The 23832-nt window shown below is 37.9% G+C and overlaps 1 protein-coding gene across 1 annotated transcript; it reads left to right on the forward strand.

Annotated features, from left to right (window-relative positions):
* The first annotated feature begins 236 nt into the window (after positions 1-236).
* Positions 237-4758, forward strand: LOC114262550 (xanthotoxin 5-hydroxylase CYP82C4). Its single transcript, XM_028202916.2, has 3 exons — positions 237-1409; positions 2426-2793; positions 3966-4758. The coding sequence occupies exons 1-3, from the start codon at positions 803-805 to the stop codon at positions 4596-4598; spliced, it is 1608 nt and encodes a 535-aa protein (XP_028058717.2). The 5' UTR covers positions 237-802; the 3' UTR covers positions 4599-4758.
* The last annotated feature ends 19074 nt before the right edge of the window (positions 4759-23832 follow it).

A 23832-nucleotide genomic window follows, 5' to 3' on the forward strand; every position in this document is an offset into this window, starting at 1 on the left:
CCTACTACAAATATTGTAACTTTATTATAAAATTTTATAATATCAATCCTAAAATGCGTAATTCCATCACACATTATCGTAACAAAATGCCCGAAATTTTGGAATTCATGTCACAAAAGTTTGTAGCTTGGTTACGACATTTTTTGTTATGCTAATTTGTGACAAGTTTCGCATTTTATGGTTAATATTACTGAATTTTGTTGCTTATGGGTGATTCTGCAGGTGAATTGTGTGGGTATGTATTGTGTGGAATGAGCTTTGGGTTTCATTTGGGGGTTGAGTTTTTGGGGTTTTTATTTTTATTTTATTTCTGGGCATGGTCTCTCACCATCCCTCTGTGGTTGAGTTCGCAGATGATTGAACTTTCTTCTCGATGCCAACTTAGTTGGGATTGGGTTTGTTAGCTTTGATGCGCTTCTACTCTTCCACCTCTTTATTGATGTTCATCTCATATGTATTTGTATGTTTTCGTCATCAATAAAGTTCTCTTTTGCTGATAAAAAAGAAATAAAAATATATCATTGAATTTTGTGATAAAATTATGCCAAATTATAATAAGATACATATGATACACACTATTGGAGTGGTGTGTGCCATAGAATTTTCCTCTACCAAATTGCATCTAATTTGATGATAGGTTCTATATTATTAGATTTTTTTTTTTTTCAAATGAAAAAGATTTGATGACATAAAATATATGACCAAAGTTATGGAATAGAGAATCCAATGTGCCACCCAACTCTTATAATTAGCCTGCACATGCACTGTGTTAGCAAACCGCCTACCCTTGTGCAAATTGAGCATGGGTTTGCTACCAGTAGTAGGTCTTCTCGCTGTCTTAGGTCATTTTTCTTTCCGTAGAATCAAACAACCCAAGAAGACTGAAACCACTGAGACACTAACTAGAGCTCCTGAACCAGACGGGGCATTGCCCTTGATTGGTCACCTCCATCTCCTAGGAGGTGAAGCCCCGGTGGCTCGTATTCTCGGAGCCATGGTTGATAAACACGGCCCCATTTTCTCCCTCCGGCTCGGCAGCCACCAAGCCCTAGTGGTGAGCAGTTGGGAATTCGTTAAAGAATGCTTCACCACCAACGACACAATCTTCGCGTCGCGCCCGTCCATGGCGGTGAGCAAGTACTTTTACGACCACGCCGTGTTTGCCCTAGCCCCTTACGGACCCTACTGGCGCGATGTCAGAAAGATCGTCACTCTCGAGCTGCTTACAAACAGCCGTCTTGAGAAACTCAGTCATGTCCGAGAATCAGAAGTGAACTCGTCCATTAGAGATCTGCACTTACTGTGCATGAAAAATGTTGACAATCCCACCAAGGTTGTGATGAACAAGTGGTTTGAGCACTTGACCTTCAATATAATCCTCAGGATGCTAGCTGGGAAGCGATTTTCAGGTAACTTACACTTTTAATTAGCTCAATTTTGATTATTAATTTTTAATTTTGTGTTAATCTGGATAGATTTTTAGCTAAAAAATGAACACAAAATTAGTTGACGCTAACTCAAGTTGAGCAAATTTTTTATTTTGCCTCTAAAGCACGACACATGCTTTTTATGTGCATATGTATATATTTTTTTTTAAAAAGTCAATAGTTATAATCCATTGGACAAAATTAATAGAAAATCATAAATTCATAATCAAAATCGAGCCCATTAAAATTACATGGGCAAAAATAACAAAGGGCGACCCCTTTTAGAATCTACTTCACTGGCGCCATACGGCTGCAAATTCATTCCTGGGCCTTGTACACGTTGCCCGTCACACTATGGGAGCTGGCCATGCCTGAAGTCGTTACCTTAACCGCAAGGAGGGGGATGCCAAAGGCAGGGGAGTTATAGGGTCCGAAGGAGAATGGACTTCCTATATCTCCTAAGACTTCTAAAAAGAGAATAGCAAGTGTAGAATGGTTAAATTTCTCTTTGTCAAGGAGAAGCGCGGGTTTGATTCCCGCCATGTGAATTACTAGTGTAATTTAGCATTCAGCAAAATAAAAACACAGCAAAAAAAGGCATCCGAATAAGGAAATTAATTTGACAGAAAATTGAACTAATTAACCAACCAACATGCAATTTCAAATTCAACAAAGCATATGAAATAAAATATGCTAACTAAAAAGGGAAATTTTATAAAACACACCCCATTTGTATTGGTTATTATTGTGATTATTGTTTGATACTATTTCAGTCTGCAAATTAGATTCACTTTTTAAATTTAATGATGTAATAATTAATTAAGATATCTAATGCAACACTCTTTCTTATATTTTTTTTAATCATTAACCAATCATATTATTTATACAGGATAGAAAATGAGTTTAAAAAGTAGACTGGTATATCATTTTCTTTATTTATTTTGGTTATGATTGAAATTTTTTTATAATTTTATTTGAATATGAAAATATTGAAACAGGAAGCAGTGAATCAGGACCCAACAACCCAGAAGAGAATGAAATAAAAGAAGCGATAAAGAAAGGGCTGTATCTTAGTGGGATATTTGTGGTGTCAGATGCGATTCCATGGCTGGAGTGGGTGGATATAGGAGGGTATGTGAAAGCTATGAAGAAGACGGCAAAGGAAATTGATGTAGTACTTGGTAATTGGCTCCAGGAACATATTGACAAGAGAAAATTATTGGCGGAGGAGGGTGAGAGTTGTGATAGAGGTAGTGGTGGTGGTAATAGCCAAAGTGATTTCATAGATGTGATGCTATCAGTCCTTGAGGAAGATACTGAAATGTCTGGCTACAAGCGTGACACTGTCATCAAGGCAACTATATTGGTAACCTCAATTATTATTATTATTATTTTAATTTGAAATTTAGGACTCCTTACAAACATTTGGCCTTTATACTAAAGATAAATTTGGGAAGTTACAACAATAATTAAAAAGTTATAAAATTATTAAAAAAGTTAAAAATTTTAAAAATTATACAAAAAATTTAAAGATTTTCTTTTCTCTTTATTTTTTGTATTTTTTTTGTAAAAATTCAAATAATCATTTCAAATATATTAATTTTTTTAACCTTGTATTTTAGTTAAAAAATTATTAAAATAGTTTATTCCCAAACCAACCCTAAGTATTGTTTTGAAAATTGATTATTTTAATTAATTTTTTTAATTTTTTATGAAAAGAAATACAGAAAAATAGAGCAAAATTTGACTTTTTGATAGTGATTTTTTAACTTTTTTTTTTTTTGACAAAAATAGCATATTGCCAAACTTAAGTTTTAAAAAAAAATGATTTATTTATTACAACAATGTTACATCTATACGAAATTTCCCTCGGAATTTCCTCCAAATGTGCGGTTAGTATCATTTTTTTACCCGTCATAACACGTTATGGAGGGATTTGGACGGAAAAATTATATGGATGAATCATTTTTGTACTTAAACCAAAGAGAGAACAAAAAAAAAAAAAAAAAAACTCAATCCTAGATTATACAAGTTTAATTACTAATTTTACAACTAAAAATATGAGAAAAGTAATGTTTAAGTGATATTTTGTTATAACTTATTTAATTATTTGATATTATAATTTTAAATTATTTTACTATTATTTTCTCAAAAGCAAGCTAGACCATCTAGTCAGGGCCGTGGGTCTACCATGGTAACAGTTCAATGATATGATACGTTGATCTTTTAAGTCTTTTGTAAGTTTTTTTGGGTGGGTAATGTCTTTTGTAAGTTTCTTGTGAATCCACAATGGTTTTTTTAGGCTATATATATAATTGCCCTGAATTGGTCCACCCCTCGTAGTATGTAACTATCAAGTGAAAAGAAAAGTCTTTAAGAAAATGATATATCCTTGTCGTGTAAAGAAAAAAAAAAAAAAAAAAGAGTATTTGCACGGATCACATACATGCTGTCCACGTAGTAGTGTCCTCGTTTAAAATATCAATCACAATTGAAGACCGTTCACACTAATTAACCACTGAACAACCATCTTTGTAGATTCTCATATTGACTGGATCAGAAAGCACAGCCGAGACACTGACATGGGCTCTGTCCTTACTCCTAAACAACCGGCGTGTATTAAAAGCGGCTCAACAAGAACTAGACATCCAAATCGGAAGACACAAATGGGTTCAAGAATCAGACATCACCAAGCTACCCTACCTCCAAGCCATAGTCAAAGAAACACTCCGCTTGTACCCACCAGGCCCTCTAGCAGGACCCCGTGAGGCCACCCAGGACTGCCACGTCGGCGGCTACTTCGTCCCCAAAGGAACCCGCCTCATCGTCAACCTCTGGAAGCTACAGCGAGACCCCCGTATCTGGACTCACCCCGATGAGTTTCGGCCCGAGAGATTTATCACCGACCATGCCAATGTCGGTTACAGAGGGCAGCAGCACGAGTACATTCCGTTCAGCTCTGGCAGAAGGATGTGCCCCGGTGTCACCTTTGGCTTGCAAGTGGTGCAATTGACGCTGGCGCGTTTGCTTCATGGATTCAACATTGCTACGCCGATGGAGGTCCCGGTGGATATGACGGAGGGCTTGGGGATTGCGCTGCCCAAAGTGAATCCGCTTGAAGCTGTCCTCACTCCGCGACTTCCTTTCGAGGCTTATTATGAGAATGTTTGAACTGGTTATGTTATGTGTATGTGGATCTGGAACTTTTTTTTAATTAGGTGAAGACTTGTTAGTTTGGAAGGGATGTCTACTTAGATATGGTATTGTAATAAAGGTGATTGGTTATCACATCATTTATAATGCAAAAATTCATCAGTGTGTTAGACATGCAGAGGGAGCAGCTTTTGTGCTGTTGGTGTTGATGCTTTGATGTATTAGTTGGAACAATCTTTTGTGTAGAGAAATAAAAACTGAAATAAAATAAAATAAATAAATTACTTATAGGACGTTCTAGTTTCTGAAATTGAGAACAATAACACATCGAAAAATTTGATCAAGTCGAGTGTGTGACACTCTGTCCTTAAGAGAGATTCACCGCCGTACAAGAACTTACGGGTTTTCGGCGTCTATCTCCCACAATACAATGATTAAAAAATACAGATTATATAAAGCACTACAAATAATCTGTCAGGTGCATCAAACCTATGTTCTGCAACTCTTTGAAATCTTTATGAACTAGTATGAAGAATATAAAAAGAATGCTAGAATTTGAGGAATTTTGGAATGATGAATAAAATTGGAATGTGACTGCATTTATATAGATTTTGTTGGCACCTATTCAGTTTGAATAGAAAAGGCATGAAGAAGAGATATGACCATTCCTTTAAAATAAAAAGGCACCATGAAAGTGTTGCACCCTTTCATTCAAATGGAGGGTTGACCATTCTTTTAAAACAAAGAGACACCATGAAAGATTACACGCTTTCATTCAAGTAGAGTCCATTTCAATTCACCACTATTTTTATAAATTTCTAACAATACCCCACATGAATGAAATTGACGAAATGAGAAATGCAACAACATGATGTTTTTACAAAGAGTACATAAATTAGAGATATTCTATAAAGGATAAGCAGTTTTTGGCTTTGAATATTCCCTTGTGAGACACTATCAAATTTACTTACTAAGCAATGAACATGCTATCTTGAATTATTCAGCCATTTGTGTAAACTAAGACAATAGAACTCACACAGCATATTTCCAGACAAAGTTTGGTTCTCACTATTGTGTTAATTTTGGCCCTGAATAACCTGATTTTTCATGAATACTCTAGAGAATTGTAGCACTTCACAAATCTCATAGAACCGGCCTAGCTCACACTTATATAGCTGATTTTTATGAAGAGTGTTCTACCATACTCCACTAGGTATTCCTAGTTATAAGAATTATTAAAAGTATTACTTAACCTAAACGCTGTAGACATCACTATTTTATCATAGAAATGGGTTGGAGTTTGACTCCCTGGTGATCCTTATGAGTCATACACAACTTGGTTGTCGCTTTGAACCTAGATCTTGGAATCTTCAGTCAACTAGGTTGGATTGCCGTTGTGGTAACTCTTTTTTAATATGCTTAAGTCTCATTTCCTTCGATGAATTTTCAACTAACTCTCTTGCTAACCCTTTGGTTAATGGATCCGCTATGTTGTCTTTAGATTTCACATATTCAATGGAAATAATTTCATTAGAGAGTAGTTATCTCACGGTGTTATGTCGACGACGAATGTGTCGTGACTTACCGTTATACACATGACTCTGTGCTCTACCTATTACTGATTGACTATCACAATGTATGCATATAGCAAGCAACGGTTTTGGCCACATTAAAATATCGTCAAGGAAGTGACGAAGCCATTCTACTTCTTCCACAGCTTTATCTAAAGCTATAAACTTTGATTCCATAGTAGACCTAGCAATGCAAGTCTGTTTGGAAGATTTTCAAGATACAACTGCATTACTAAGAGTAAAGACATACCTACTGGTAGATTTTGAGTCTCTAGTATCTGATATCCAATTCGCATCACAATATTCTTCAAGTATTGCTGGATATCTAGTATAATTTAGCCCAATGTTACGAGTAAATCAAAGATATCTTAGAACCCTTATAATAGCTTTCTAGTGTTCTACTTCTGGATTACTCATATATCTACTTAATTTACTTACTGTATAGGCTATATCTTGGCAAGTGTAGTTCATCAAGTACATTAAACTTCCAATAATCTGGGCATACTCTAATTGAGAAATATTTTCTTGTACATTCTTAGAAAGAAATAAATTAACATCCACAGGTGTTCTAGCAAGCTGATTATTATCTTTGCTAAATTTGTTAAGTATTTTCTTAATATAATGTGATTGTGACAAAGCATATCCTTATGATGTTTTAGTAATTTTCATACAAAGAATTAAATCAGCAATTCCCATGTCTTTCATATCAAAAAGTTTATTCAACATTTTCTTTGTAGTTTTAATCATGTCATTACTATTACCTATGATGAGCATATCATCTACATACAGACATACTATAACATGTCCTTTGTTTGTATTTTTAATATAAACACATTTGTCACATTCATTAATTTTGAATCCATTTGGCATCGTTGCCTTGTCAAATTTTTCATGCCATTGCTTTGACGCTTGTTTTAAACCATATAATGATTTAACCAATTTACACACTTTTTTTTTTCTTTTCTTGGAATAGAAAATCCTTCTGATTGTTCAATGTAAATTTCTTCATTTAACTCACCATTTAATAAAGCTGTTTTCACATTCATTTGATAAATTTCTAGATTGTACAAAGATGAAGTAACAATTAGTATCATAATGGATGTTATTCTAGTAACTAGTGAGTATGTACCAAGACATTCTTTTTGCCTATATCCTTTAACCACAAGTCTTGCCTTGTATTTGTCAATTGATTCATCCGCTTTCATTTTTCTCTTGAAAATCCACTTGTACCCAAGTGGTTTACAACTTGGTGGCAAATCCTCCAATTCCCAAGTGTGATTTTGCAAGATGGATTCAACTTCGCTATTTATAGCCTTTTTCCATAAATAAGCCTCAAGACTGGATATAGTTTCTTTGAAAGTTAAAGGCTCATTTTCTAACAAAAAAGTTAGAAAATTTGGACCAAAAAATTTTGAAGTTCTAGCACGTTTACGGTCATGACCTAAACCCGCCCTTCAAAGTTTGGTCCATGATCGGCCCGTACTCAGGCCTTAAAACAAAATTTTAATAATAAGCGTACGTCAACGGGGCCTAAAGCGGAAGCAAATAAATTACAGAACGTCTATTGAGCAGTGCTTACATGCCAGGATTTTAAATATACACAATTTATACATATATACGTTCCAGTCCACGTTATAAATATATTCAAGGAGTTAGCAATGAAAAATTTACATATGACTCAAGGCTTTAACAAAAGCCACAAAAAACTAGACAAAACATGTGACATCAAAAGTGACAGATAAAAGTTTCAATTGCGGAGGCTGGACACAACGGACCCACCAAAAAAGGCTCCTGAAGCTGACCTAGGGCTGTCTTCCCAGCTGATCACCTACATAAACATATATAAAAACGAAATGAGTAGGACTCAATGATTAATAATAATGTAAAAAGGTTCAAGTGAATAGGCATATGTCTTGGAGAATATTTATCTAACGTTCACATGGTCCTTTCATCATATTCCAAATAGCCTCAGGCCCAACATAATACAAAACGGCCTCTGGCCCAGCATAATACAAAACGACCTCGGGCCCAACATGATACAAAACAGCCTCGGGCCCAACATGATACGAAACAGCCTCGGGCCCAACATGATACAAAATGACATCAGGCCCAGCATGATACAAAACGGCCTCAGGTCCAGCATAATACAAAACTTTGCATGCCCCTAGCCGAGTAGAAGCTCCGAGGCCAAGCGGACAGTCTGTTTGGACAGACTAGGCTTTGTGTCTTAGAAAATTTTGGGCAAGTTTTACTCATTGGAGAGTGTAGCTTGGCTCTTCGTAAAGCGCAAATTATTATCATGGACCATGCTTTCAAGTAACGATACTTGGCACAACTTCCACCAAGCTATACCACTTGGCCCCCTACTCCAACCAAAGGGCCGAGCTTTCGGGCTAGGGCGTAGGTTAAGACCCATAACCCATTCTTGCTCAATTGTTGAGTGAAATATGTACAACACATGAAAAAGAAACTTATCGGAGAGTGTAACTTGGCTCTTTGTTGAGTGCAAGTTGTTACCATGGACCATGCTTTCAAGTAATGATACTTGGCTCAAATTCCACCAAGCTATACCACTTGGCGCCCTATTTGCGACCATGGGGCTAGGGCATGGGTTAAGACCCCTGTTACCCATTATAGAGGATGAATTTCGACGGACTGTACTTCAAGAGAGCTTCTACAGCTTCAATCTCAAGGTAGAACGGAGAAGGGGGTGGCTAGCAACTGATCCAGAGCGCGACGCTCTCATTGGTGTACGAACCGGTCCAAGTGGTCCCTTTCCCTGTCAAGCCAGTGCTTCTCTTCCATATCTCGTTGATGTTCCTCTTCCTTACATAGTTGTCGTTCCTCTTCTTTGTTGTCGTTCAACTAACTTCTCAAATCGTGTGGCCGCTCATTGTGGTGGTAAGGAAGAGTTTCGGATAGGCGACTGACGGTCCTTTGCCTTTTATGAGAAGCCTCTTGTAGGTTGTTTGTTCAGAGGTTATCCGTCTGAATGCTAGCCCTTTCACTGCGCACTGGAATCGGCCGGCTACGTTCTCCACGAGTAAGGCCACGGCTGGAGTGCTCCTTGTGAGGTGGCGGAGGAGTACGTCTCCTTTGCGACGGTCCTCCAATGGACTTTCTTGGCTCCGTAGGGGTCATTAAGAACTTCATTAATTAGGTGCGAAGCTCAGTGATCTATAAACCCATTGAGTCAATGATATGATCACGGTGGTCTCTCTCAACAAAAAGAAGCTAAGACAATTCGACGGCAACGACACGACACGACATTGCTTTGCCGTGGTAGGTGTCTGATCGTCATGGTTCATAGGGTCATCATGCGCTGAGGGGAATGCCAGACCCTTATCTTTGGTCCTCTCCGTCATTAGAGTCCTCTCTGTTAACCCAGAATGTGGTGTATCTTCGATTCCCATCACCGGAGTTCGTCACGAGGCAAGCAGTGGTTTTCCCACAGAAGGCGCCAATTGTGTGGGGGTGATTTCCGCACTATGAAGAAGGGTTGAACTTCGTGGATAAACAATGTGCTTTGGGAATTGAAGATCTACACATAATAACAAACGGTGAGACTGCTCGACCGGGGTTTGGTCGGAAACCCCTCCGATGATAAAGTTAGGGACTCAGGGAGAGGAAGAAGAGATGAGAGAATACTAAAAGTGTATGTATTTAGTGTGTGGATTTTCGGATGCCTTGAGAGTGAATAGTGTTCACCTTTTATAGGAGAAGGTTGTTTGTTGTTCAAGTCCTTTTCTCTCCGCCATCTGTCCAATGTGTCTTATTCGTGGTCGTCTCCCATTGGAGGAGGACGGCCACTCCGCCTGACACTCGGGTGCAGGTCTGTTTTGTTTGCCTCATTAGCGGTCATCTCTCATTGGAGGAGGATGACCACTCCGCCTGTCATTCAGATGCAAGTCTGTCATATATGCACCCTGTCCCTCTTCACCTCCATGTCTCCACGTTCTGTTCATATAGAGGGAGAGGAGCAGAGTTGTTTGTCTCTTGTGGGCCCAAGAAAGATCTTCAGTGAATTGGACTTCTTTGAGTTGGTCTACTCTAGAATGGTTGTCCAACCAGGAGGTCCAACATGTTGCTCAGCCCACTTCGGAGTCGTTGTCTGTCCATCCAGGAGGTTCAACATGTTACTCAACCTACTTCGGAGTGATTGGCTGCCCGTCTAGGAGGTCCACCATGTTGCTCGGCCCACTTTGGAGTGACATTCGTACATTAGGCCGAGCTTCTATGATTGTCTTGCTTCGGAACAAGTGTTGGCCATAAGGCTGAGGTCCAACCTAGCTCAACCTCGGAGTGAGCATCGCATTGGGCCTAGCACCAAGACTTGATTAATTTTTACCCACTTCAGAAGGCCTCTCAAAAAGCCTGCAACCCCCATCAACACTACTTAGCTTATGCTACAACCACCATCACCATCACCATCACTTAACTTATTCCATAGGCACCCTTTCCAAATCATCTCTCTCTCTTTCTCTGTTTACCACCCTTCTTGACCAAATCCATCACCTCATAAATGGATTATCATTCATCTACAACCATGACCATGGTTTAATAGTAAAAATCACAGACATGTAAATATATCCTCCATCGCAAACCTACTAATTATGAAGAATATGTCAAAAATCACAAATTCTGCCTGAAGACATTCCAAATTAATGTTTATGGTTTACATTGTTAATATAGAAATGTTTATATATATAGCTTGATTGTATCTTCATATATAGTATGATTAGTTGTGTGTGTATACATAGGCCATTACCATAGTTAGATATTTTCTATTTTTTGGTTCCTTATTTTCTTATATATTGGAGACTTGTGTTACATGTAATTATTCATTCTATTCAATATACAGTTTATTCTTTCTTTAGCTTTATTATGGTCTCATACCCAAGTTCTATTCTAAACCTATCTTCTCCGTCGTTCTAAATTGTTTCTTCTGCAAATCCTGTTTGGTTTCTGTCAGTTCGTGTGTATCTACATAACTGAGTGTTCTTTCATCATCATCTACACTAGCTAATCTCAATTATTTAACCCTCATTAGTTTTGTTGCCTCACACTGAAGTCGTAGCCACCAAAATTGAACCCAAATAGGTCCTAACGCGCCCTCACGTGCCACAAATGCCTAGGTGCTTCTATTTCCATCCTACTGTCGTATTCAAGCGCCCACACACATTCTTCTCAGTGCCTGCGTTAGTTGCACCACTCACACTTGTGTCAGTTATGCCTCACGCCTGCATCAATTGTGTCTCATTACATCCTTGCTAACGTCAGCCCTTACTGATATTAGGCGCCTCTGTCTTCCCTTCTGCTGACATCACTTTGTTTTGGTGCTCAAGAATTTTTTTTTTCAGTGCTTGTTGATTCATAAAAAATAAAGAGAAAAGAAAAAAGAAAAAAAGTGTTCTCTGTTTTCTTCTCATTACTCAAATTCATCACTTTCGATAGGACTCTAGCCAATCCATCAATGATTTTCTCTCTCAGATGTATGCTATTTGGGATCAAATTTCTCTTTCAGAGCCTTCATGGACTGATGCTGTAAATGCCACATTATTTTGCACTTATCGAGATCAATGGCGGTTAATTCAATTTCTTATGGCACTCACTCTTATATTTGGGCATGTTCGTTCCTTTCTACTTCATTGCACTCTGCTTCCTACTTTGGAGCAGGCTATCAGTGAACTTTTGTTAGAAGAAACTCGACTTGGGACTCTCTCTACTCATCGTTTGGACACTATACCTGCCACTCCTAGTTCTCTATCTCTGGGCTTCTCTTTTCATGGCTCTCAAGTTCAAAGCACTGGTCTCTGTAACTATTATCACAATCCAGGTCATATGGTTAGAAATTGTCCAACTTGGGTTTGTTGTCATTGCCACAAATCTGGTCCTGGTCATCTTCAGAAGGATTGTTATCAAAATTCCAATAAACAGACCTGCAATACCTCCTCATAGGGCTCCTATAGATCTAGCGGTTCATCCCAGTCTAATGTTTCTTAGTTTGCAGTTGTTGCCTCAACAGATGGGCCATCCTCTGCTGATCTCCATCATGACTTTTCCATACCTTCCTTCTCTATGGATGGTCTCAATACTATTGTGAGACAAGTAATTTCCCACTCCAGTACTTTTTCTACTACTCTCTTTGTTACCTCAAGTAGTTTTTTTTTGGTACTTCAACTCTGAATGTTGCAATCATATGACATCTAACCCTTTTATTTTTTCTTTACTTATGTCTGTCTCCCATATTCCTACCATCCACATTGTTGATGGTTCATATATTGGTTAGTCACATAGGCCATGTTTTTATCCTTACTCTGTCACTTTTTGATACATATCTTATACTTGAGATTACTTCAAATCTTATCTCTCTGTTGGTCAGCTTTGTGAACTTGGTATCATTGTTGCTTTCTCTAACTCTGGTTGCCAGCTACAGATCCACAGACTGGACAAACCCTTGAGATCGATCATAGACATAGTCGTTTGTTTGAATTCATCAACCTTCAGCTTCGTATTTGTCTTCAATTTCATTCTATCATTGCTTCTACATCTGCATCATCATCTTTGGAACTATAGCATTCACGTTTAGGTCATGTGTCTTTTAGTCGTTTACAGTATTTGGTTTCTAGTGGTCAGTTAGGTTTTGTCAAACCTGTAAATGTTGACTACATGTCTTGTCGACTTGCCAAGCAACCTGCTTTATCTTTTTAATAACAATACTTCTATTTCTACTTTTATTTTTGATTTAGTTTATTCTGACGTATGGGGGCTCTTCTCCAAACACTACTATGGAAGGATCTAAGTATTTTGTTGTGTTTGTGGATGATTTTTCTCATTTCACTTGGATTTATGTTTTAAAATCTTGCTTTGAGTTGCAACAAACATACTATGATTTTTCCAAAATGGTAAAAACTTAATTTGGTTGTCTTATTAAAGTTTTCAGGTCTGATAATGTTATGGAGTATAAAGAAAATGCCTTCCTTACATTTCTTCATCAAAATGGTACTCTCCTTCATTGCTCATGTCCTAATACATCTCAATAAAATAGTCGTGTTGAACGCAAACATCGCCATGTCCTTGACACTATGCATGCTCTTCTCATTTCTGCTTCTTGTCCTAAGCGCTTTTAGGAAGAAGTGGCTCATACTACGATTTATACTAATAATCGGATTCCCTTTCCTGTCATTAATCATCAGTCACCTTATGAAAAACTCTATGATCAATCTCCTCTCTATGGTCATCTTCATGTTTTTGGTTGTGCTTGTTTTGTTTTTCTTCCATTTCATGAGCGTTCCAAATTGGAACCTCGGGCTTGGTTATGCTATTTTTTTGTTTTGTTTTTCTTCCATCTCTCATCATGTCATCTTTTGGAAACATAAAATGTTCTTCTCTGTCTCTCTCCCTTTCACTTATCACCTACCTTTGTTCGTCTTTTTTATACTAATACTTCTGTTGACATCTTTTCTGATGAGTTTGATAATGGATCATTGTCATCACCTCCTGAGACACCTAAGGGTCCTGTTTTGGCTAAGGATTCTGTTCATTTACCTATCACCACTACTCCTTCTGACCTCCTGCTTGCTGATCCTGCCCCCTTGCCTGATGATCCTACTCGCTCTACTGCTCCCCGTAACCCCTTATCTGCTCCTTCTGATCCCTTACCTAATCCTCTCTTTGGTCGACCACAACGAGTAAATTAACCTTTTATTCTTCTTCATAATTTTATTGTTGGGTCTACTGCTTTTTCTACTCATGAACCTACCTTGTTTCGTGAGGCCAACTCTAAACCTCTTTGGCAACAAGCTATGTCTGATGAACTGCTATAGAGACCCCATCTTTGACTGACCTTAAGACTCAGACGTCATCGTCTATGTACTCGATGATTGCACGTGCTTATGCTAGTTTTGAGTGCCCAAAGGTCTCAGTCGAGCGCCTTGTCTTTGAGCCTCTAAACCCTCTGTGTTTTGGCCTTGTTTTTAGGCTAAACCTTGGTACCTCTTGGCTAAAGGAGAGTGGAGCCCTGCCGGCCACTTTTGGCATTTGCCAACCACTTTTTCTCATTGCCAGCTAGTTGGAGTGGCCGGTCAGCTAATTGAAGTGGCTGGTCGGCCACTTAAACTGGCTGGCAGCCAATTTTCTTCTTTTTCTGATATTTTCAGATATTTTGAGCTAGTTGTTGGGCATTGAAGCTATCCTCCATAAACGTGTATAGAGGGATGTAAACAAGCTTTAAGCTTGTCAAGCAAGCTTTTGCTTGCATTGCCTATATAAGGGGAGGTCCCTTCCCCTTTAGAGGGGTTCAGAAATTTGAGGAGCTGAAATTTCTCTCTCTCTACAATTCTCACTCTCTCTCTATATTGTGCTATATTGAGCTTGAAAGTGTGTTTTTTTTTTCACACATTTGCACTAAGACACCTAGTCAAACACCTTGACTTTGGAGCTGAGGTCCATTGAATCTTGTTTTGAGGTCTTAAGCTGGTTTTAGCTCAGAGAAGTTGTTGTCTTGCTTTTGTTCTTCAAAGGTGAGCCTCTTCTCCTTTTAAGCTTTGTTTTGATTAAGTGCTTGACCATCTTTGCATGTTGTTTTAGCCTTGGTTGTTAACTACAAAAAGTTCTATTTTTAAGTGTTAAAAATGTTGGTTTGAATCCTTGTTGGGGTTAGGGGTGGTCTACCCTCTTTGGTTGTTTATTTGCTAAGTTTTTGTACCACCTTTTAAGGCTATTTAAACTATCTCTTTTGGCCTTTTAACCACTGAATTCTAGAGGAATTTCAGTGGTGGAAATGTGGTTTTGAGGTCCCAAATAGGAGGGGGTGGTCCCCTCTCCTCTTGTCTTGCTTGCATGTGTTGATTGCCCACCAAATAAGCATGTGTTTCTCCTTTTTTGTGGCTTAGTTCAAGTATGTTTTTGTGACTTTTTGGACCTTCCATAACTCTGTTTTTGGCTTGTTTGATCATTGGTTGCTTACTCCTTACACTTGTAGTGTAATCATGCTCATTAGCCTTAATATGCTTGCCATTTTGGCCTATTATTCTAGATTATTTTAGCTACACTCCAGCATGTTTTTGCTCATATTTTTGCATGCTTGAACTCTGTTTGGAGTGGTCTTGGCTCTTTGAGGCTTGCTTTGTATGGCTATAGCATGATAGGCTTTGATAGCTTTGTGTTTTGAGTCCTCTAGCATGCTTTGCTTGGGTTGTTTGCATGATATGGCATCATTTAATATGTGGTTTTAGAGCATATATCACTGTCATACTCTCATATGTATCACTCTTTTAATGCTTTTGAGAAGTTGAACCTCATGCCTTGTTTGCAAGCCAATACATGAGCATATTTTTCTTGCCATCTATGCTGCAAGTCTAGCTTGTTTTTGCTACTGTTTCGACCTGCCTTAGGTCTGTTTTGAGTGGTTAAAGTCATTTGAGCATTGTTTAGTATGGTTATAGTGTAAAGGACCTTAACTAGCTTTGAGTTTTAAGGCCTTTAACATGTTGCGCATGTGATGTTTGCATGGTATGGCACCATTTGGTATATAATTTCAGTGTATATAGTGTAGTCACACTCTCATATACTTCACTTCTTCATAAGCTTTTGAGGGTTATGTATTATGCCTTGTTTATAGGCCAACATGTGTGCATGTTCTTCTCGTATTTTGAGCTTCCATTTCAGCATATTTAGACCATTTTTTTGGCATGATTGAGCTCTGTCCAGGGCTGGTTTGGACATTTGTGCTATGTATTGCATGCCTCTTGTGTATTGCACTTCACTAGCTTTGGTGCTTTTGGCCTTTTAGCATGCCTTGCATGCATTGCTTGCATGATCTTTAAGTCATTTAGCATGTCATTTCAGTGCTGAAATATAGGTCATTGCACTCCATTGTTTCAATCTTTCATTTGCTTTGAAAGTGGTCTTAAGGCCCTTGTTGGCTTGAACATGGAATTGAGACACTCATGCCTAATGGTTTTAACCCCCCTCTTGAGGGTTTCTACTAACCAAAAGCATGAGGCTTCTTTCATACTCAAGGTGCTTGTGGTTGAGGCCATCTTTCCCATTAGAGGACTTGCACATTGGACTTAACAAATTAAAGAATGGATTGGTAATGTAAAATGAGTAAACAAGAATTGAGTCAACTAAAACATGCCAAGATAACATATGTGTGTTGCATTGCATGTGTTTGGATCGGATGTTAATCCAAACACAAGAAATATGGGACATTTCATACTTGAAGTGATGGAACGTGTCACGTTTCTTGGTCGCTAACACCCTTGATCAAGCATGATAGGGTGGAGGCTCTTTGTGTGTTGTTTGTGCATTCATAAACATGGTAAAGCTTGGTTCTTGGCCACCATGCATTGAAAATGCTTGGTTAGTAGCTTGAGAGCCGCGTGCCACGCTCCTTTGAGCTTGAGACATAATTAGGAGAATGACAGTGCCTACATTGTCTTGCAAATACATTGTTGTGCCTCTATTGCTCTCTGTTGCAGCAAATCTAGAAGCCTGGAGCATCAACTAGCTGCCCAGCCAGTTTTACTAGTCGACCGGCCAGTTATAGTGGCTGGCAGCCACTTTTTCTAGCTGGCAGCCCACCAGCAGTTTCCTGTTTTAAAGTAAAGGCAGTCTGGAGATTGGCACAATTTTCAGAGATCAAGGCAAGTGCAAACAGAGGCAATTGACAGCATGGCAATGGATTTCTGAGCGAACGCCAACCGAGCATGTATATTCAACCTCTTGCAACAGAGCTGAGGCAATATGATTTGTAATTAGCTTTACTTGTTAGTTAGATTAATTTGGTAATTTAATTAATTAGTTTGTTAATTAATTAAGTGTTATAATAATTAGTAAGTAGTTTACTAGTTAGTCGTTTTGTTGTGTTTAATTAATCTAATTAGCTTAATTAGATTGGTTAGTTAGCTTAGCTTAGATTAGCTTAGCTTAATTCATTCGGACCCTCCATCGAGAGGGCAAATGTTGTAATAAGGGTGCGTGTGTGTGTGCATGTCTTCCAACCCCATTTCTTTCTCCCTTTTACTTACCGCTTTCGATGGTTAGTTTTAGGGCACATTTTGATTAGCATACCTAATGCTTTGCGTGTTTGCATCATTCATTTGTCTTGCATGCACCGGGCTCAGCGTATCATTCAAACCGCATTGTATTTCAATACACTTACTTGAATACGTGTTTCAAAGCATGCTATCAAGTGTTGCATTCATATGCCATCTTAGATAGCCGAGCCTATTTTAGTTGCATTTTTGCATGTGTTGCATTAGGCACTTAACATAGTTAGGATTATGCATATTTCTAACTAGCTTTTGTTTTGGCTCGGAGTACACTGTAAATGTTTATGCTTTAGCATCCTTGCACGAGTGTATGTGTTGCCATGTTAGCATGCTTGCCATGAGGCTATGTGCTTATTTGATAAACTGCATGAATGCCTGTGGATGAAGGCTTCATTACTTGAATTAGAACAATTCATCAAAATGTGAATTTTAAGCCCACTCGGAGTGGCAAATCATCATGTTTTAAGGCCATCTTGTTTGGTGGCAAATTCGCATTTTAGCCTACTTGCGAGTAGCATCTTCAAACCATTTTCGAAAAACAAACATGAGATGTTTTGTTTCAAATCCAGCGATTTAGTCTATACTTGTGTGTTGTGCGCATCACATAGTAGGTTAGCTAATAATCAAACAAGAACACATGTGTTTTCAAAAACATCATATCATGTTTAGTAGAGGCTGATCCTTTGATCGGGCGAGTGGGGGGTGCTCATTTCAGGACCTTCCCCTCTCGTACCCAAGTTCTCGAGCCGAGGCAACTTTGGTGATGATAGACACGTGGCCTTTGGCACGAGTCAGGGTTTCCTAAATTTCCCAAAAACAAAATATTTAGGTGGCGACTCTGAAATCTGGCAAAGCAGTCCATGTTTGGCACTTTTTGATTCAAAATTGATTTTTCAAAACCAATTGCCGGATTTGGACTCTTTGGTGATTTATCAGTCTTACATTGCACTTTGTGAGATTAGAATAAGAACCGTGACAGGAGTCCGAACTGTAGTAGCTATGAATCAAAATCTGCGCCCTCTCCGAAAGGGGGGCGCACGGAGGAAGTTCAAGTGGTCTACAACTACAAGCTCTTCATAAAACTCATACATGGGATGTCATTGATCTTGTGAGACCCCTAACTTTAGTAAACCTCATTAGGTCCCTAAATTTTGAGTTATTATAACAAAGCCCTTAGTTCGTTGATTATTTGCGAATTAAACCCTAGAATCGAAAACACATCACGGACGAATCCATACAAACCCTAATCGACCCTGGAAGCTTAGAAATCATTTCTAATACTCTAATATTAATTATTTAACTCTTGAATTTTAGATTAATCTCTCCAAACCTTAACTTCTGGTTTTCACAAATTTCATTCAATTATTCACCTTTAAATTCAAAGAAAGATAACACACACCGAATTATTTTTTCTAACACTAATTTATTAACTCCACACTTGAAATAGATATTTTAATTGAGCCCAAGCCCTCACACTTTTATTAAATCACATTTTGACCACAAACAAGTACCATTATATATTTATATATACACTTGTTGTAACAACCCTCATACTGTTTACTGATTAATGACTGATTGATTACCGATAATCACCGATTACCGTTAAACGGAACTGATAATGACTGATAACTGACTGAGAATTGAACTGATTAAAGTACTGAACTGACTGACCGAAATTGAAACTGAATTGAGTGAATACATCTGTTTGAATTGCATGTTATCTGTTGACTGTTTGTTTGATCTGTTCATGTTTTATGTTTAAACTGCTAATTGAAGGCCTTATCGGCGGCCGAATCCGGAATTGATTGAAGTTTTATGATTGTCATATTTAATATGATTTTATGGTATAATTATCTGAAAACTGATTAGGTATGATTAAATTAGATTAAATATTGATCAATTGCAGAGTTAGCCTTATTTACCGAACTACCCCTAGTGGACCACTATCTCACACACACACTTGAGCCTTATACATTGAATCAAACATTTCTTTAGCCTATTTGTGAGACCCTTAGCCGACCATAGAGAGAGAGAGAGACTTGAGGAGTTGAGTTCATCTCAATATTGCTTAGAATTTGAAGAGAATTGAAGTGTAGATTGCTAAATTGAGCTCCTAGTCTTCTAATTCAAGACCTAAGGTAGAGTAATTACCCTCTTGCTTATGAATTGAGCTTGTTCTTGCATGATTCATGTCAAATTAAGGAGCTAAGTCTTGTTTTAGTTCATACATGTTGAAATAGAGCATAATTCATGCATGCATGTTTGAATTGTTGGATTTTGAGTTGAATTCATGGCAAATTGTCACATGCATGTCCATAATTTTGTAATGGTCCATGTTTTCATCTTGTTTGTGAATCAATTGGCTCACTAGAGCATGTTTTGAAGCTTGAAAGTTATTTAAATATCATGCATGCCATGTTTGAAGATTGTTCTTGAAAATGATTTGAAATTGAGCTTGAATTAAACACCCTTGGGCTTTGATTTCTCAAAATTGAGCTTTGAACCATGTTATTCTATGTGTTTATAAATGTTTTCCAGAAAATGGGCCCAAGAGGATTGGTTTTGATGCATTTGAGTGTGAGTTGGAGCTTGGAGGTGCAATCTGGAATTCCCAGATTTTGCACTTACGCTCGAGCGGGGAAAGTGGCGCTCGAGCGTGGAATCCGAGCATCCAGCATCTCTCTGCACTGTTTTGCAGTCCGCTCGAGCGGAGGATTGGGCGCTCGAGCGGAGTCATGTCTCACGCTCGAGCGGGCGTCGAGCGGAGATTTCACCCATCCAGTACTTTTACAGTACGCTCGAGTGGGAAAGTTTACGCTCGAGCGTGTACCTTTGTTGCATTACCGCTCGAGCGAGGAAACCTGCGCTCGAGCGGAACTCTGTTTTTCTGAAAATGCTTTTAAATGTGCATCTTTGCATCCTCATCTCATTCTAGGCATTCTTAGGCCTAGTTGTAGACATCTTGTTGAGGATATAGATGTAGAACACACCGAGGCATTAGGGGTTAAGTTATTATCTTTCCCAGCTGTGTAGCTTAGTGTGTTCAATCTGTTAACTGTGTAGGGTTGGCGACTGGGGAGGCACGCTCTAGCATACTGTAGCCCGAACTCTGTGAGTAACGAATGTGTAAAGATATGTTCACAAATGATTATTTTCTGAACAACTGAACTGTACTGTTTTCTAAACTGATTACTGTTAACTGAATGAATGTATGTCCTATATTCTGAACTGTATTGTGGCATCCTTGGCACCTACTGCTTACTGTTACTGTGACAGAATTCTCTGTCGGTTCCCTCGTTGGAACCACTACTGTTTACTGACTGATGGCCATCATTACTGTTCGGTCTTTTAAGACCTACTGTTACTGTTATGCTAATGGATGTACCACATATGACTGTTTACTGTACTGAGCAACTGAAATACTGATTGAAATGAACTGTTTTCATTACTGTAAGGACATTCATTCTAAACCCCTTTACGCTTTATGTTATTCACTGGGCTTTAGCTCACTGCTCATATATATATGTAGGTGTACAGGCACCGGATTGAAGCTAGAGGCGTCAGGGTTACTCCAGTTTTGTCAAGCCAGCCTTTGTGCCTCACTGCGAGGTTCCGAGCCTAACGTGTTAGGGCTTAGGGGTGTTTTACAATTCCCCCTTTTGTACTGTTTCACTGTTTTGTATAGACTGACTGTTTATCGTACTGTTATGCAGGGATTAAGTCCCTAGTCTGAATGATTGAAAATATTGTGCATACTGTTCTGTACCGTTTATGTATGAATGTATGAATAATCTTTTTGGCATACAAACTGTCACAGCTCATTAGGCATTGTTTCTTTACTGTATTGGCTTCCGCCAGGCCCTGTACTCTGTTTTACTGTACTACTGTTCTGCAGGCCTTCGGTAATCTCAGATTACTGGCCAGTTACGGTGCTAAACCCATAGGGCCGGGTTTGGGTCGTGACACTTGTACCCTAAAACTTTTTTTAAACATTATATTTTATAATTTCCAACATTTGTACCCAAAAAATAATAAAATAAGTCCCTTAAATCACCACTTATGGCCAGCCATAACCTATATAGATACTATGAATGTACTTTGAGACAATTTTGCATGATTTAAGAAAATATCTTTGACTTGGTACAAACTTATATATATATATATATATATATATGTATATATGTAACTAGGTTGGTTTGAATAGGAGGAAAACCTTAACTAGATCATGTTTAGGAACCAAATTAAGGCCTCTAATCCTCTACTATTCCATTTCATTTAAATTAAATCTAAACTATCCAATCCAATTCCAACCAATGGGCATTTATGACCTTTTGCACCAAATTCATTATAAAAACAATCTAACAACCCTCAACTAAGCCACAACACAACTCTCTCTTATTTCTTTTCCTTTCAAATACATACTCTTAGAAGTTTTAAACATTCATTTCAGATGTGTTTTGATGGCATTCTTGTGTTAAAAATGAAAGGAGTTAGGCCTTGATTCTACCTTTCTTTTATTTCTCTTAATGAGTATAAGGCTACCTTTTTCCATAGCAATCTCTCAAAATTTCCAAAGGCACACCTTCACCTCAAATTTTTGAGTTTAATACATAATATTTAGCATGTTTTCATCACAAGAGAAGTAGAAAATTTCCCTTAGCTGACCTCTTTTTTCACCAACTTTCTTATTTCAAGAACTGTGCCAGAAAAATCTATTTTACAGCCAACTTTCAAAAATTTTAGAAACATGTAGAAAAATCTTCTGGACCTACATTTTATGTGAAAATCTTCCTTAAGGAGTTAGCTTTCAAGGAAAATTGGTTTCATGGAAAAAGAGTGAGCGGTTTGTGAGAAAATCGTCGATGAATCTGGACAGAGCTGGAGTATTTCTGAAATAACTACAAATCTCGAAAAGCTATTCCATTTCTGAAAAATGTTCTAAAAACTAGATAAAATTCTCTACAAACTGTAGGAAGGTCAAGCTTGGAAAAAATCTGAAATGATACTTTTAATTTCAATCTTTAAATGGTTTTAAATCTGAAAATTCTGTTTCGCCTTGGTGATATAGCAGATGAAAGTTATAGATTCTATCAAAGTAAGATCAAAGTTATTTTTGGAGACCCATGGATAAATATCAAGATCAGACTGTTGGCAACGGAGGAGATTGATTTGAGGTAATTCGGGTAGTATAGAATATGCTTCTTTTAAATCTCTTTGCAAATAGTTATTTTAATCACCTTCAATTTGTACTCCTCTTGATGATTTTGATAATTTGATAAATTTTGTGAAATTATTCGTTGTTGATTCGTTTGATTACTCTAGTCATTTGATGAACTCTGTGTAGTTATTCTATGTTGAAAATGTTGATTTGTCTGGCTAAATGATGTGAAAATGCTCCGTACATGAATCGAGTGGACTTTGCCAATATGCTCTGTACCAATAGCCCAGATAAGCGGTTGTGCTTAGGTGAGGAGGGTGATGGGGCTGAGGTGGTCACTGGTCATGTACTGAGTAGGACCGGATATTTGGTCCTGGATAAATTATCATATGTCGAGTTGACTTGTTTGTGCAATTTGGTAAATTGCTTGGTATCTCGAATTGAATTGTTTGTGTAATTATTGGATCCTTGTAAAATTATTCATTCTCTAAGCTTTGTTACTCCTGTCATATTGTATACTTACCAAATTAATTTATTTTTCAAGTGTGGAGCAAATTTAGTGGTGGTTGGAGTTGAAGAATTTAAAGGATTATTGAGTTAGAGATTTTTGGGCTCACCACTATATATTGTTTTTAGATATTTGTATAAATTATATTTTGGAGACTTTGCGTAATTATTTTGGAGACAATTTTGTATTTTTAAGGTTATTAATTAGTTAAAATTTTAAATTTGAAGTTTAGTTGATTTGTTAACGGCCCAGAAGTTGGGGCGTTACAGATCTTCCCCCTAGCAAAACTGTAATTATCTGCAAATGGGCATCCAAGATTAAACCATTTTTTGATGGGTCTATTGAGCGTTACAAAGCTTGTCTTGTTGCTAGGGGATTCACTTAAGAATATGGAATTGATTATGAGGAGACCTTTGCTCTGGTTGCTCGTCTCACTTCTATTCGCAGCTTAATTGGTGTTGCTACTGCTCGCCACTAGATTCTCAATCAGATGGATGTCAAGAATTTTTTTCTCAATGGGGATCTTCTTGAGGAAGTCTATATGCAACCTCCACCTGATTCCTCTATTTATTTGCCCAAAGTATGCAAGCTTGGCCGTGCTTTGTTTGTTTTGAAACAAGCTCCCTATGCCTAGTTTGCCCAGTTCAACTCCGTGACATCAAATTTTGGTTTCATCTCTAGCTCTTATGATTCTACCCTATTTATTCGTAAGCCTCTAAGCATGGTTCTATTTTCCTATTTCTCTATATGGATGACATGATCTTCACCAGTGATGATATTGCTGGTATTTCTAGTCTCAAGGCATTTCTTAGTCGGCAATTTGAAATGAAATATTTGGGTTTGCTCCACTACTTCTTGGGTCTTGAGATTTCTCAAGATTTTTCTGGCTACTTTCTTTCACAAGCTAAGTATACTTCTGATCTATTGGCCCATGCTGGCCTTACTGATTGCAAGACCG

Source organism: Camellia sinensis, chromosome 3 (genome assembly GCF_055761805.1).
Source record: "Camellia sinensis isolate YWXY chromosome 3, ASM5576180v1, whole genome shotgun sequence".
Classification (NCBI taxonomy): domain Eukaryota; kingdom Viridiplantae; phylum Streptophyta; class Magnoliopsida; order Ericales; family Theaceae; genus Camellia; species Camellia sinensis.

What these genes read in the sequence shown, in the direction of transcription:
- LOC114262550 (XM_028202916.2), top strand. Translation starts at nt 803, where the DNA reads ATGGGTTTGCTACCAGTAGTAGGTCTTCTCGCTGTCTTAGGTCATTTT. An exon ending in AGCTGGGAAGCGATTTTCAG is followed by an intron (nt 1,410 to 2,425) that starts GTAACTTACACT and finishes ATATTGAAACAG; the next exon opens with GAAGCAGTGAATCAGGACCC. An exon ending in TCATCAAGGCAACTATATTG is followed by an intron (nt 2,794 to 3,965) that starts GTAACCTCAATT and finishes CCATCTTTGTAG; the next exon opens with ATTCTCATATTGACTGGATC.